General features: G+C 41.7%; 2 protein-coding genes across 3 annotated transcripts in view; one reads left to right on the top strand and one right to left on the bottom strand.

The window, feature by feature from the left end:
• The window catches only part of gxylt2 (glucoside xylosyltransferase 2), a 58,457-nt gene extending 55,716 nt beyond the window's left edge, over window positions 1–2,741 (bottom strand). Inside the window, exon 1 of the mRNA XM_034167477.1 lies at window positions 2,364–2,741. Coding sequence (XP_034023368.1) covers window positions 2,364–2,638 — 275 coding nt within the window. The 5' untranslated portion in view covers window positions 2,639–2,741. The remainder of the gene's footprint in view (window positions 1–2,363) is intronic.
• Window positions 2,742–14,135: 11,394 nt separating this feature from the next.
• The window catches only part of shq1 (SHQ1, H/ACA ribonucleoprotein assembly factor), a 143,075-nt gene continuing 140,447 nt past the window's right edge, over window positions 14,136–16,763 (top strand). Inside the window, exons 1-2 of one of the 2 annotated variants that reach the window (XM_034167475.1) lie at window positions 14,136–14,257; window positions 14,981–15,134. In XM_034167475.1, the coding sequence (XP_034023366.1) occupies window positions 14,992–15,134 (143 nt within the window). In that variant the 5' untranslated portion in view covers window positions 14,136–14,257; window positions 14,981–14,991. Of the gene's footprint in view, window positions 14,258–14,971; window positions 15,135–16,763 lie in introns of both variants that reach the window. The other variant, XM_034167476.1, reaches the window with a different exon arrangement.

The following is a 16,763-nucleotide window of genomic DNA, read 5'->3' as shown; positions in this document are numbered from 1 at the left end:
AGGAAAAAAACTCCTTCAGGCATTTTTTTTAATTATTATTGGAAGAAATCTCAAGCTGACTAGATTTAGTAGGGTGACCATCTGCATTGGCCACACTCGGGGGGGAGGGGGGGACTATATATATACATATATATATATATACACACACACAAACATGTTGACTGTGGGGATCCACGGACGTTAGATTGGGTAGTGTTTGTAAAATGGGTAATAAATTATGCAAAGTTTCCACAATGAGTTGGAATGCTGTGTGAGTCCAGAATGTTTTTAGAACCTTAGACCTCAACAATATTTAGAAGAACTCAACTCTTTTATTTCCTGCTAATTACATCATTTTTAACATTAATTTACTGTCTTAATGTATTTATAAGTTCTTTAGGTTCTTGTTATCATATACACACTATCATCATTATTATTCAGTATGATTATGATGATTATGATTCAGTATGATAAGTATTTTCACTTTCTTGTGTCATACATGTATTTTTAACGTATTTACATCAGGAGTAAATATTCAGACCGATGTGAATAAGTCACTGGTTTTCACAAACCCAACCAAACAACAGTTTGTGTCCCTGAACTGGGACACAGATGGAGGGTGAAGACTCTGAACTAGGACAAAGACTGAAGGTGAAGACGCTGAACTGGGAAACAGACTGAGGATGAAGACGCTAAACTGCAACAAAGACTGAGGGTGAAGACGTTGAACTGGGACACAGGCAAATGGTGAAGACGTTGAACTGAGACACAGACGGAGGTTGGAGACGTTGAACTGGGACACAGACACAGTCTGTAGGCAAAGACTGAAACAGCTTTTAGCAACAGCAGAGCAATCAGAAAATAAGATGGTCATGAAAAGGTAGCCAGCAGATGAATACATGAACAAAACGTCAACTAACAGATGACAGAACACATGAACAAGTGTCCACTAACAGATGACAGAACACATGAACAAGTGAAGTGTCCACTAACAGATGACAAAACACATGAACACATGAAGTGTCACGTAACAGATGACAGAACACATGAACACATGGTGTCACATAACAGATGACAGAACACATGAACACATGGTGTCACATAACAGATGACAGAACACATGAACAAGTGAAGTGTCACCCAACAGATGACAGAGCACATGAACACATGAAGTGTTCACTAACAGATGACAGAGCACATGAACACATGGTGTCACATAACAGATGACAAAACACATGAATTCATAAAGTGTTCACTAACAGATGACAGAGCACATGAACACATGAAGTGGCAACTAACAGATGATGGACATATGATCACGTGAAGTGTCAACAAATAGATGATGGACAAATAAACACATGAAGTGTCAACTAACAGATGACGGACAAATAAACACATGAAGTGTCAACTAACAGATGACAGACAAATAAACACATGAAGTGTCAACTAACAGATGACAGAACATGTGAACACATGAAGTGTCAACTAACAGATGACGGACAAATAAACACATGAAGTGTCAACTAACAGATGACAGAACATGTGAACACATGAAGTGTCAACTAACAGATGACGGACAAATAAACACATGAAGTGTCAACTAACAGATGACAGAACATATGAACACATGAAGTGTCAACTAACAGATGACGGCCAACTTAACACATGAAGTGTCAACTAACAGATGACAGAACATGTGAACACATGAAGTGTCAACTAACAGATGATGGACAAATAAACACATGAAGTGTCAACTAACAGATAACAGAACATGTGAACACATGAAGTGTCAACTAACAGATGACGGACAAATAAACACATTAAGTGTCAACTAACAGATGACAGAACATGTGAACACATGAAGTGTCAACTAACAGATGATGGACAAATAAACACATGAAGTGTCAACTAACAGATGACAGAACATGTGAACACATGAAGTGTCAAATAACAGATGACAGAACATATGAACACATGAAGTGTCCACTAACAGATGACGGACAAATAAACACATGAAGTGTAAACTAACAGATGACAGAACAGATGAACACATGAAGTGTCCACTAACAGATGACAGACATATGAACACATGAAATGTCCACTAACAGATGACAGAACATATGAACACATGAAGTGTCCACTAACAGACTGACAGACATATGATCACGTGAAGTGTCCACTAACAGATGACAGAACATATGAACACATGAAGAATGAATAAATAAGTTTACTAAAAAAATTAATAAATAAAATAATGACCTTAGGAAGCGTGATAATTGTTTGATGTATATAAATATCTGTAAAACAAAGGAGAATTGAGGGCGGTGAGGGATCGAACCACAGAGCCGTGCGTGTCAGTCCGGCGCTCCGTGGATCGAACTCACCTCCTCGCGGGTCTGTCGAACGTCTTTTCTTTCCGTCCTCTCGGAAGCTCTTGTGGGACTCCACCGGATGACTTTCTGCCGGACTTGGCCGCAGCATCGTGTCCGGGCTCAGGAGGAGCCGGCAGAGAGTTCCGAACCTCCTGCTGCTCCTCCTCCTGTTCCAATACAACTTCTTTCAGCGGAGGGTCGTCCGCGGCGTTGCCCCCCAAAAAGTACAAAAGTAGGAAAACTCCGAAGCACACGACGAGCGCAAGAAGTTTGCAGTGAATCCGCATGATGGCAGCGAGGCGACGGCCAGCTCATGTCTGCGAGGAGCCTGAGACAGCTGACATTTTGTGGGCGCTCCGAGCTCCGCGCTCGCAGTGAGGAGGTGATGGAGAGAAGAGGTGCGACTCCTCACCGTCCACCGGAGCCCACCGCGGGGCGGGGCCTCGCCTCAGTCTACCGTAATAAAGGTAATATCCCGTAGCAACGAGAAGCTGCGTACGCAACCAACGACCCCCAAATCAGGACACAGGGATCCTCTTATATTTGCTTTGACTTCTACTTTAATGCAGACTGTATGAATCCAAGATCTTTAGCAGTGTGAAGTTGGCACTGGGTTCGCTATTCAACATTCAAATATAGGGCTGGCTACAAAACGGCCACTGTTCAGGGCCGTTTCCACATTTGGGGGCCACAAGCAAAATGAATTTGGAAGCCCCCTACACCTCACCACCACCCCGCCATGTCTGCCCAAAGACTGACTACACAAACCACAGCATAGACACACTGTTTAAGGTCACTTGATATCAATAAAATACATCTTTGGCAGTGCATTTGAACATTTGCAAAAACCCCAACACCATCCCATAATAACCCACATACAAAGAGAATGCAAACTATGTAGGAACTACAAAATCCAAAATACTTCAAGAAATGTGCACAGTAACTAAATCAAACATACTTTAAAATGTTATAAAAAAATAAGTTATTAAGAAAAGTAATATTTAAATATGAACAGATATAAGTTGTTAACTTAAGGGGGGAGGAGATGTGGTATCATAGATATTATGTTTGTATGTCTACATAGGAGTCCTTAGGTGTTATGCTCATAAGAGTCCAGCAGAGGGCGGTGTGAAGTGGCAATTTTATACTGTATTATGCCCTTGGCGATTTCCCTCTCCCAGCATCCCCCCCACCCCCAAAACACAAAATTTTGCCAATTTTTAAATTTTATTATTATTTTTAATATTTTAGAAGTGTCCCTGAAATTGCAATTGAAATTGACATTAAAAGACCGCAGACTACAATATAACTCTTACACAAAACATCCATGAATTGCAACTTTGAATGAACACACTATATTCACTTAATCTAGTTCTGTCAACTGGTCCCACATACCTCGGCTGTTTATATATTAAACATAATATACTGTAAAATACAATACAATTGATTGTATATTTTGATAAATTATATATTTTGCTGAACAACAAAACTAGATTAACTCAGACTCAGACTCACTTTTATTGTCACTCGACAAAAACTCCTGTAACAGTGGAATGTGCCGTTCATTTCTAAACTGGTATGTCGTCTGACTAGCACAGGAATTGCGGAAGACGTGGACATCAGCACTTTTTCGGCACATTGAGACAGACGTGCGGAGGAACTCCACGCGTCGCGGCGGAGCCGCATGGCGCAAAGCACCGCCATGATGAAGCCTCACAGGACATGTTGGGGCATGTCCAGCTCATGCACAATTTCTCGGATACTCACACGACTGAAAAGCAACCGAAAGCCATCTGAAAACCACCTGAAAGCTGTCCTGTGAGACCAACATGGAGGTGGTTTTGTCCTGCGCCATGAGCAGCATGGTGGCGCAATCCTCCGCTTCTCTTTCCATGAAAAAAAACTCCAGTAACAGTAGAATGTGCCAAAAAAGTGCTGATGTCCACGTCTTCTGCCTTTTTTGTGAAAGTTAGACAACATCCCGGATCAACAAAGCCTTCACGTTGGAAATGATCTGGCTGTTTGAGCGGGGTTTGAGCCTGTCGATTGGGGCTCGGAGCACGCCGTGCTCTCAGACGCTGTGGGCGGTATTTAAACCGGCTGGAGCACTCCTTAATCTGTGTAATCCCCATAAAATCATCACTGAAAGCCATCTAAATTTTCCGAATGGTGTCCAGCTGGAGGTCTCTCACAGTTTCTGGAAAAATTTGATGTAGCAAAGCTCCAAATCATTCAGACATTTATTCGCAATAAAATCCGACGAGAGGGGTGGACCACTGATCACACAAAGCCTGCTCACAGGCGAATGACGCAACCGACAGGCGTGAAAAAACTCACGCATGCGCACGAAGGTTCAAGCTTGGCTGATGCAATCACATGTGATTCAAATCCATATGGTTTTTGCAAAAAATAAAAAGGTCCGATAATTTTGGACAGACCTCGTATTATTAATGTTTTTAAACAAAAATATCATCAAAGATTTCAAGAAGCACAGAGAACCTTTATTATTAAACATACATAACAGAGCCTGTTTCATGACATTGTTTCATGCAAATGTTATTTTAAAGATTGGCCAGCAGATGTCGCCATATCTAATTCTATCAAAAGCTTCAAAACACTGAACCATTACTTCATATTGATTCAGTGGTTCAAAACACTTCAGTTTCTCCGTTACTAATTTTCATTAATAAAATACATCAGCAACCAATAATCATTACCAAATATGCCTGGATAGACTTAGAATCATGAATACTTTGATGTTGTGTTGCGACTAAAGAACAAAGCAGAGAGTAACTCACCGACATATTCTCACATAAAGTCGTCTAATCCAGTGTGCTTCTCTGTGTGCCTTTAAAATAGACTGATTTATAGCACACGCAAAGCACTTTGGCATAAATTTTAAAATGCATAAATATGCAAAAATGCGCAAACTAATTCTCATATTCCCATAGCTGTGAATCAAAACAGGATTCAGCCTTTCGACCAATCATCCAATTATTGAATTGAATTGAATTAATTATTGAATTGAATGCCTTTTATTCAATAAAAGGCATTCAATTCAATTGTCCAGAACTCCAGCATCCACAGCTCCATTCACCCCCAGAGACGCTCAGTGTTTGGGGGCGGGACAAAATTGTGGCTTTATCCATTGACCATTGCATTTTGTAGCAATGAAAAAACCTTTCCAGGCAGTCCCATTGAAGTGAATGGATGCTCGGCTTCTACAGGAAAATGCACTGACTACAGATCGAATGAGGAAAAAGATTTAGGAGAAGTTAACAAAACAGAGTCAATCGATTTGTGATAAGTAGCTGATTCTGAACAAACTCGTCTTCAAGATGAATGTGTTCTAACGCATTGTAGTCAATGAAATGATGTCAAACTGTACATATTTGACCATTTAATTTTTTGACATTTTAGGGAGCTGAGATTCCCTTGCAGTCTTCCCTGTTGTTGAAGTTTTATATTATGCCAGTGTCACAGACTGAATGGTCCACCCCTAAAAATTGGTCCGACTTTGCATCTGCGCATGCGTCATTTCAGACCACAGCAGCACGTCTGAGATGGAGTCTCTTCACCCAAAGCAATCAAATGGATTAATGTGATTATTAACCATCAGACGATAAAGGTAAAACGTCTTAAATCATTCTAAAGTGAGTTTTAAGCAGAAACAAGGCGAAATTCCATGACACTTTGAAATGTCCGACACGCAGTGAACGCATCAGCTAGCAGCTTGTTTAGCTGCAGCGCTCTGATCGCTTCTGCCACCTTTTATGATGACATAATGCTGACTTTATGTGTAAATGATTGTTGTACAAAAGCTTCAGATATCTGTCGCTGAGATAGATGATGACTGGAGGCAGTTTGAAGCAGCAACAAGGTGTTAATCCATGAACCGCATCATCAGGGGGAACTAATTTTTAGGGGGACCGTTTGGTCTGCGACACCAGTGTCCCAAGTCCCAAGTCCCGTATAAATTAACTAGTACCCATCAAGATGAGCTCTACTGTGCAGCTGTGCTGCACATGTGCATTTCTCTCTACTCCGGACTTTACACCTCACCCCTGGAGTTGAGCCACGTCACATGGCTGTCTACTGTGGGAGGGGCCCCCTTGAGGGGGATTCCGACTGTCACAGAAATTAATGGGGCACTCACAAAGTTTGTTGTTGCACAAAATTCATTAAAATCCACAACCAGTCATTGTCTGGGGGCTCCAGGCCACATCGGGGCCGCTGCAGTTGATTGGTTTGCTTCCCTTGTTGCAACGGGCCTGCTTTTGTGTCTGGTTGACACAGAAGTCTATGGAATGAGAAAAATGCACTGCAAAGGTTTTGGTTGTTTCATTCTTACTAATTAGGGTTCTGTCTACACAAATGTGGTGTGTGATTGACAGATATCTGGAACTTATTTTCGCATTTTGTGTAACAGTTTGTAAGGCCTGAGATAGTCCTTACAACAAAATATATCTTAAAATTTTATAAAGACTAAATGTATCCCAGCCTGTAAATTGTAGTAATTTCCAAAACAAAAGTGAGAATAAAAATAGTTCTATTTTCCCACACTATGTTCACTGTTGTATGGTTGTTTAAGAATTTACTTTGATGAAAATAGAGCTTTTCAGGAGCTGATCATATACAATAGCAGGTTGATGATCTGAATTAATTAGCAGGTATCTGAAAGAGAGCGGGCACTGCAGGCAGACCCAATACAGTGAGACATAAAAGGGACATGCATGGAGTAGGAAAGGCAGGGAAATTTGGAATATATCCAAAAGAAAAGAAGAATAGTCATCAACCTTGGCACGTAACTAATTAAAAAAAAAGGGTTACAACCCTCTTTTTACTGAAAAACTAATTACTACTACTGAAAATAATATCACTGAATGACAGAAGAACAAATTGGGATCAGCAGAGGGCAGGCTTCAAAATATTTAGATGTAAGATGCCATTTGGGAGGAAGAGGGCGCTACTAATACCCGAAAATCTTTAGCCAACCAAGGGGAGAAACTTGTTAGGGTGAAACCGAACCGCTTCAGACTATGGACACAAATGCAGGGAGCTAGACACAGAAAGGAGTACAAAAGGAAAAGATATTTATTTATAATAAATAAACAAAAAATAGCTGCGCTGGGGAATGCCTGCAGTATGGATTGTGGCCCGCCATCTAGCGGTTAAATAGGGAACTGCCATATCCCGAGCCAGTCTTGAAGGATTCTGAGACCAGGAGGGACACTTGCCTCTGCAACCAGGAACTAAGGAAGAAGACACAATGGGTGAGTGGAATGCACTCATAACACTGGAGCCTCACATAGTCACAGTTCAAAAACAGGATTTAACATGAGTTGTTGCAGAGTTCAAGAAATAAAGTTCTCTTCTTAATAAATACAGTTCACTGTTCAGCAATTGTTCATACTTCATAAGTTGTATCCAAAGGTCAGAGGTCAAGTGCTGTGTGTTGAAGCGCAGCGCCAATTAAGCAGGACTTGATACAGCTGGGCTGGGTTCTCAATTGTTTGATATCAGAGTTCATGCATTTCTTAAACAGAGTTCTTGGAATAGTTCTTTATCACAGCACCATCACAAACAGGAACTAGTAAGAACGGGATCTCATAGAGATGAGGGGAACTTAACTGGTGTTTAGTCGAGAAGCGCTCCACGCCGGGAGCCAAGGAGTTCCCAAAGTGACGTTGTGGTGCAGGTAGTTAGTACCAGGGTCCAGGCCCTCTTGGAAGCTGTACTGGAATCGTCTGGAGCATCAGGAAAAGACAGTTCACTCTAATACAGGAAGTAGAGGGAGAGACCAGCATTACCTCATCTTAAGCTGCAGGAAGCTTCGGTGTCATGAGCGCACAGTTGGAAGACGCATTCAAGGTCAGCAGTCAGGCTTGGTCCTTTGGGTCTCTGTCTTGATCATGGATGAGGCTTGGAAAAAAACAGGAAAGCCAAGCACAAACAGCAAAAACATGCACATATCTGGCTCTAAGACCTGAGAAGCATTAGGCATGACTCATGGAAGTATCTGGCAATTCAGGTGAGAGAATAAAACTGAGGACGCCATCTAGTGGGGAGCAAATCACATGACAAAGGTTAAAAACAGAGTTCAGGGCCGAGGCCAGGGGGAAATCCCGACAGAACTAATGATTTAACATGAATTTACATATACTGCAACAAATGTTAGATAAAGAATATTATCCATTCAGCGCAAACAGGACAATGAAAGAATATTTAGGCTTAAAACTTTCCTTCAAAAAATGAAAGCTATTGTAAGAAGCTTATACAACATTAAATAATCATGATGCCACCCAAGACTGCATGTGGTTTGGACCACCTTGGATGGAAGGTCCTTGATGACAAGCACATAGGGTTGCACAGTGCATAGCTTGGTACCTAGGGGGACTCATGTTGGACTCACTGTGATTGACTCTATTAATTAGCAGGGAAGCTGTTAAGAGTTGGATCACTGACAGTCATCTGAAACCCCAAAATGCAGGCAGTCAAACACAACGATTATGTGAGAATCCAGAGTAATTTATTTACGTGAATCCCAGAATCTTCAAATCCTCAGAGGGAGTTTTTCCTCACTACTTTTGCCTGTGTGCTTGCTCTGGGGGTTGGTAAGGTTGTGTGAAGCGCCTTGAGGCAGCTTTGTTGTGATTTGGTGCTATATAAATAAATACAATAAAATGAATGAAATGTCTTCATTGGGTCCCAAATCTGATAGAGGTGCTTTTTGATGGTAAAGGTTTTTATTTAAATAATGAAGTCAACAGCTGTGTTGGGAAAGTGTAGTGACACGGACCCACAACAGGGGGCGTAAATGAACGGACAATGGAAGGAGTCAAATTATAACACTTTACTGTTGTGAAATACACAACCAAACACAGCAGATTCAGAATGTGCAACAGTCAATCAACAAAGGTGTCGTGTGGGCAGGCTCGACGATAGGTGACGCCCGTCTGGAAACGCGGTGGAACCACACGATTTCCACCGCCACCGAACCCGAGGAATACTGGAGCCGCCAAGTCCCGGAGTCCCCAGGTGGCCACCTTCACGGCGTGTCGGATCTGGTACTGCTGGCAAAAAAGCAAAAGACAGTCAAAGGGTGGGTGTGTGAACACCCAGTAACAATCCTGGAGGGAATTACACCTCCACCTCTCACTCAACACATTGCAGCGGTCTCAGAAGAAAAAGAGCGCTGTCTTGCACAGCCTCCACAAAAACGACCGGTACTCCTGCAAACACTCACAATAACAGATTTACAAATCTCACAAAAAGGCTGCGAGTATTACCTCTGATAGAAGATGATATCTCGGCAGTATGGTGGAGGTGTCTTCCTGCTTTTATACCAGATGTGGATGATTAGTGACAGCTGTCACGGCTGATGGGTGACAGCTGTCACCACGGCTTGTTCCTGAGGCGGCAGCGCCCTCTCGTGCCTGAAGCCCGCACTTCAGGCAGGGCGCCCTCTGGTGGTGGGCCAGCAGTACCTCCTCTTCAGCGGCCCACACAACAAGCTGCTGTTTATTTCACTGAGGTGAAAGATAATTTGGGAGAGAACAGTCCTGACGCCACTGTCAGATGCATCAACTTTGACTACGAACTGCCGGGCAGGGTCAGGAAGGAGCAGAATGGGGGCCGTAGTGAAGCACTTGTTTAGGTTCCAAAAAGCGTCCTCACAGTCAGGGTCTAAACAAAGGACCGGAGCAAGATGACTTCATGTAAGGGCGCCACAGTGGAAGTAAAGTTGTGACTAAATTTACGGTAAAAATGAGCAAAACTGAGGAACCTCTGGATATCCATCTGGCAACTGGGAACTGCCCAGTCCCGGACCGCAGCAATTTTAGTGAGATCCATGCGGATCTCTCCCTCAGAAATTACAAAACCCAAAAATGATATAGTGGATTGGTGAAATTCATTTTGAAGCAATGTTTTAAGCACGGCACGGACTTGCTGGGTGTGGGTCTCTGTTGTGCTGCCTTGGGTTGTTGCTGCTGTATCTGCCTCACTCCCCCTCCCTTCCTGTGTCTGCTGGAGCCACTTGTGGAACTGATTGAATTCACCTGATCACACTCATTAACCACCTGTACAAATACCTCATCTCTCCACGCTCTCAGATGCCGGAAACTCAGTTTGCCTACAGGTTTCTTCGGCCTCGTCTTTGGATTACCTTTTTGTACTTTTTTCGGTAGGTTATACCTTGTACTAACTCTGTGTTTCCTTTGTCCTCAGAGTTCCTGGTTCCCTTTGCTTCACTGTGCCATCTGGTCCTGTTCTGTGCTTGTTCCAGACAAATGGTGTTTGGGTGTGACGTTCCTGCCTCCCGTTAGCTCCAGCGGTCTATCCCTCCTCCAGTGCTTGGCTTCTTGGCTTATGACACTCTCAGCACATTTCAATAAATCATTCTGTTTTGTATTTTGGCCTGCTTTCTGCATTTTGAGTCCTAATCACTGTTTTCTCGGGTTTAACCCTAACAGTCTCAACATCAGGTGAAAAAATAAGAATGTCATCTAAATATACAAAAACACACTTGTTGAGGTACTCTCTTAAGACGTCGTTCACTAGGTTCTGAAAAACGGCAGGCGCGTTTGTGAACCTGAACGGCATTACAAGATACTCGTAGTGGCCGGACGGGGTGTTATACACAGTCTTCCATTCATCACCGGGGCAAATTTTCACCAAATGGTACGTGTTGTGCAAATCCAGCTTAGTAAATATCTTTGCCCCCTCTAAGAACTCAAAAGCTGAGGAGATTAGTAGCAGAGGGTACTGATTCTTAATGGTGACGTCATTGAGACCTCTGTAGTCTATACAGGGGCGGAGGGACTTATCCTTTTTCTCAATGAAAAAAACCCCCACTCCTGCAGTTGAAGACGAGGGATGAATCAAGCTGGCCGCGCGAGACTCCTGAACATAGGTGCTCATCGCCACTCATTTGGGCGCAGATAGAGAAAACAGCTTTCCCCTGGAAGAAGGTCGATACCACAGTCGTACTCGCGGTGTGGTGGTAGCAACTTAGCCTTAGGTTTGCTGAAGACTTCAGCAAGATCATGGTAGCAGATTGGGACCCCTTCTAGATCTGATTTATTAAGACTAGATGAGACAGTAGGCTTGGTCAGACAGGAATTGTTACATGTATGTTGGCTGTTCTGAGAGAACAGATCGTGGATGAAGTAAAGTCAGCTGACTTTTTAGCCAAGCTGATGAAACTACTGACATTTCCACTCACTATCAGCTGCTGTTGGTATCGATGAAAGCAACAATATAAAAGAGCAGTTTTTTTAATTCATAAGCTACCCAACGCCTGTGCCGATGCAGTAGCCAGTGCTTTATTAGAGAGGCTGCACACCATTCTTCCCGAGGGACAAGAGAAAAAGTTGATCGCCCAGGCCTATGTTGGGGCCCCAGTAATGAGGGGTGCCACTGGAGGAGTGCAGCATAAGGTACAGGACATCTATCCACACGCTCACTACGTTCAGTTATGCTCATCAGTTAAACCTGGTAATGCATCAAGCAACCTCCTACATCCCTAAGATCAGTCACTTTTCTCGGACACGGGGGATTTGCTTCTTTCTTTTTTTTTACAAAATCGAGCAAGAGGACAACACACCACCATTTGGCACTGGAGGTAAGATCATTAAATGTAATGATGATGCTGGTCATTTGCGACAGTGGTCCAGACTGATATTATGGTATGAATAATTACAGTAAGTCATATTGGTTCATTACACAGTATAAGACTACCTCTTCAGAATATTGATGATAGTGGAACATGTGAAGACCTAATTCTTACCCTTTAAAAAAAAAAATTCTATATCATTGCATAGGTATGTGACACCATAATGAGTCATGCCAAGGAGAAGTTTTCTTCACCAAGTACCTCGTCAGCGCCACTCTGTTGCAAGGAGACTTGTTTCAACAACACAGCAGAAAGTTCCCAGATTCAGCACTGGAAACCACGGTGGAAGCCTATCCCTCAGTGGACAAGGCCAGACTTAGAACTGTCCCTGTTCTATGAAAATGAATGACCCATTTCAGAGTTGCAGTGGTGCACTGGCTCTCTATCAGGTTTTGATGGAAAATAACCTTCAAGACACATTCACCTAAACTCTAAGTCTTCTCAACAGCCTCATCGCCACACCAATGACAACATCAGAATCGGAGAGGTGCTCCTCTACTTTAAACAGGATAAAAACTTTCCTTATGGCACAAGATCGGCTCAGCGCTCTGGCTATGAGAAAAAACTGACACGGGACAACACCGGGGTCACTGAGAAATTTGCCACTCAGAAAGACAGACGAGCAAAGTTCTTGTACAAATAAGAATTCCAGCCCATTCACTCACTCATTTCATCTACTCTCTCTCACACACACCACTTCCCTCTCTTTTTTGGAAGGTGGTGTGAACATTGTCGTATGTACATAATGTTCTTTTGTCAATTGAGGAATTTTTCCATATTTTGAAAGAGTCTAAATTTGGTGATATTTTCTATTCTGTTAAGGTCGGTGTCATTGTGAAACTCAGGATATGTTTGGCTGAAGATAATGGCAGTGCAGTACAGTTTGGTGTACTGTGTGTGTAAGTGGTGTCAAATGGTGAAATGTTCCTTGCTCAAGAACTTGAGTGTTGTATTGTGTTTGATACTGTTCCTTTCCAAAGTATAAATGAGGCCTAATATAGCTGTAAATGGTTAACTTTATCTGTGGGAAGTGGCTAATCGCACGGCCGCCGTGTCGATAACTCTCATTTGGCTATTCGTACGGCAAGACTCTGGTGGTAAAACGTGGAACTACTTGTATAAACAAATGTAGCGGGATGAAGGTCCCGCGGTCCTGATTGAAAAGACGCTCTCGCTAGCTTGGCTAACAGGGAATTCCCCTTTTGGTTGACCTGGTAGAGGAATGGTCTTTAGTGTGAGCTGTCCGGGTTCGATCCCACTGCCGTCCCGGCCACGAAGTTCCTGCGATCACACAGACATACTGAATTTTGCCACCAGGGTCTTGCCGTACAAATAGTGAAATGAGAGTTTTGGACACGGCCGAATCAATCAATCAATCAATCAACTTTTTTTTATATAGCGCCAAATCACAACAAACAGTTGCCCCAAGGCGCTCTAAATAATAATAAAATAATAATAATAATAATAATAATAATAAAAATAATAAATAATAATAATAAAATAATAATAAAAATAATAATAAATAAAATAATAATATATAAAATAATAAAATAATAATAATAATAATAATTATTATTATTATTATATTAATAATAATAATAATAATAATAATAATAAAAAAATAAAAAATAATAAAAAAAATAAAATAATCAAAATCGAAACATATTAAAGGATTTATGACATCTTGAATGCAGTGTGTTTGTTTATACAAGTAGTTCCACGTTTTGCCACCAGAGTCTTGCTGTGCGAATAGCCAAATGAGAGTTATGGACACGGCCGCCGTGTGAATAGCCACGGCCTTATCTGTGAAACTACTGATTTTGAGTAGGACATTAAATGATTATTGTGGAAATGTAATCATTTTCCGACTGTTTATTTGAATGCCTGTACTGGACCAGGCAGGGAAATCTACGGGCACATCAGCCACACCAAGACATTTTTCTCACCAGCCACCACTGCTCTGGTCTGAAGCCCAACGCTTAACCACGAGACCATCACCTCTCTTCCCTACCAGATGCTGCGCGTACACAGCACAAGTTGATAAATTTCATACTTTCCAACGCAAAGAGTGCAAATCTGTGCGTGCGAACGGTTAAACTTCGAGAGAATATGTTGCGGCGCGTTTACAGCCTTTATTACGGTAAAACATGGCCGCTAACCCTGCCTCAAAGTGCTGCCAGCGAAGCTTGTTTGTTGGATACATCATTACTTTACTTTGAGCTCTGGTGAGAATAAATTATTCTTCCTTACGTTTTAAATCTGCGGTTGTCCGCTGTCATTGAAAGTGGAGTTCATTTCCGTTGGTTTCATTGCAGTTAATTACTGTAGGTTCGCCATGCTGCTGAGTAACCAGCGTGTCGTTTTAGCAGCATGCTAACGAAACCTGCTTGAAAAATTGTCGTCAGATTATAATGTAGGTTATTGACAAATACCAACTTTTCTTTTAACACCACTTTAAGTCATTTTATTTGTTAAAGCCATTAGTTAAATTCGGCAGGCATAGAGGTCAAGAGATACCAGTAACGTCAATAAAATCTCAACTTTTAAGATTCTTTCCATCTTCGGATTGACACATTAGTAGCCTACGCAGTGGAGTCGTGTGGATTTAATGAGAGATTGCTTCATGAGGGACGGCAATAATACAGTGTAATTAGCAAAACGTGGAAAGTCAGGTTTTAGAGATGATGACACACGTGTCATTGAGTCAGACTGTTTTTAAATACAGGTTCGGCCATAACGGACGATTGACGATGACGTGCGACAGCTCCAAGAATCTGCACATTTTTCTAGCTGATACTTTTGACACGTATGTGTACACGTCATCAACGACATTTAATCCTATCTATCACAAGGTGGCGTGCAGGAGTCAGTTGAGGCTGTCTTTCTGTCAGATGCAGCTCAGAGGTAAATGAAGCCTGGATGTCTTCTGTCATTGATCTCACAGGTCTGCTGTTGATACTCAGGATGATAACTCCTGCCTTCGACCTGAGCCAGGATCCGGAGTACCTGGTCCTAAGCATCCGCGTGCCCTACACCAGAACCTCAGAGTTTGACCTTTACATCGATGGAACAGATTTTAAATTCTATGCCAAACCTTACTTCCTCAGGTAAGTTTGCCAGTAAATACAAGCAAATGTACAGGCTTAGAGCCTAACGTGATCATTATTGAGCAAACTGCTATTTACTTGTATGAAAAATCATTTAGTTTGAGAAATGTGCAAATCACTTTCTCAGGGGCCAAGAAAACACCTTCTGTTGATCAACCATCAGATTAGATAGAACTTTATTGATCCCTCAGGGAAATTGTGGTTCCAGTAGTTTCGTGATTTAAAAAAAAAATTAAAGTTAAAGGAATTGTAATAGAAATGGTGGTTGGAAAGAGCCTATAGAGACCTTCAAAATGGTGTTTAAATATTTGTTCTATGTCACATATGAAGAAAGGTATGAGCAATTGAAGGTCGGAAGATCTTAGTACTTTACGTCTGTGTGCTCAAGGGAAAAACACCAGAAAGCTGTGACTGGTGTGTCATTGTTTACATTTCAGAATGATGGTACTCTTTCAAACCTAATTATTATCTCATTTACATGAGTGTTTTGCAACCATCCACCATATAAACACAGTTTTCTGACAGCAGTTTCCAAGCTAAAAAAAAACAGTTATTTCTCCATGTCTGCCGTCTTGCCGGGTTGACACTGGTTTTGTGGATCATAAAAATATGCATGTGAAGGCTTTGATCGCCACCAAACTTCACAGAAAACTACAGAATCACATGAATTAAATGTTCTATATTATTTGAAAACCGGTCTTACTCACCTTTTAATAGCAAATGTTTAAATTTTTCAGTTCAGTTTTTCACAGAATTTTCTAACTTCTGCTCGTCACAGGATTACCGTTTGAAAACATGGTTGCAGGGGGAGATTTCATCTACGTCATCAAATACAGAGATTCTCGATTGTCAAAAAATAAATGCAGCACACAGAGTATCAAAAGTGAAAGTTAAATAAAAAAAAACAGATTGCAAATATAAATACCAGACATACTGATCAATACTGGTTTACTGGCTACTGCTGTTCCTCTCTGGGAAGTACGGGAAGGAGAGGAACAGCTACACAAGTTTAACTTACCGAGTTATAGAAAATCAAACAATTTTCATGAATAAGCCATTTATTAACCAAAACGACAAACATTATGTGGATGCACATTCTCAAATATGAAAATTATTTGATTTTCTGTTCTATAACCCGGTAAATTAAACTTGTTGCTTGTTGCTGTGCCCTCTTCGGGAAGGACGGGAAGGAGAGGAACAGCATTAATGGAATTGGTTAATGGAGTTTAAACAAACTTCTCCAACTTTTGACAAAAGTCTCTGGATGTTGTTGGGCTATCATAGCTGACACGCCTGTTCAGTGTTGCATGAAAGTCTGGATCAGTACCTCACTATTGAGAAACTTGGGTGGCAGTGGTGGTTCACATTTTTAGAAAAGGGGACCAGAGATGGTTTTCCAATTATAGCGGAATCATCCTTCTCAGCCTCCCTTAGAAAGCCTATTCCAGGTTACCAGAGGAGACTTTGACTCATAGTCATGCCTTGGATTCAGGAGGAACAATGCGGGTGGTTGTGGAACAGTGCTTTACTTCACAAGGGTTTTTGAAGGGGTTTGGGGAATATGACCAACCAGTCTACATATGTTTTGTGAACTTGGAAAAGGAGTACTACAGGGTCCCTCATGGTGTC

The sequence above is a fragment of the Thalassophryne amazonica genome, chromosome 3, assembly GCF_902500255.1.
Source record: "Thalassophryne amazonica chromosome 3, fThaAma1.1, whole genome shotgun sequence".
NCBI lineage: Eukaryota > Metazoa > Chordata > Actinopteri > Batrachoidiformes > Batrachoididae > Thalassophryne > Thalassophryne amazonica.
The sequence above is the reverse complement of the archived record's forward strand: the minus strand, read 5'-3'. Positions and strand labels throughout refer to the sequence as shown.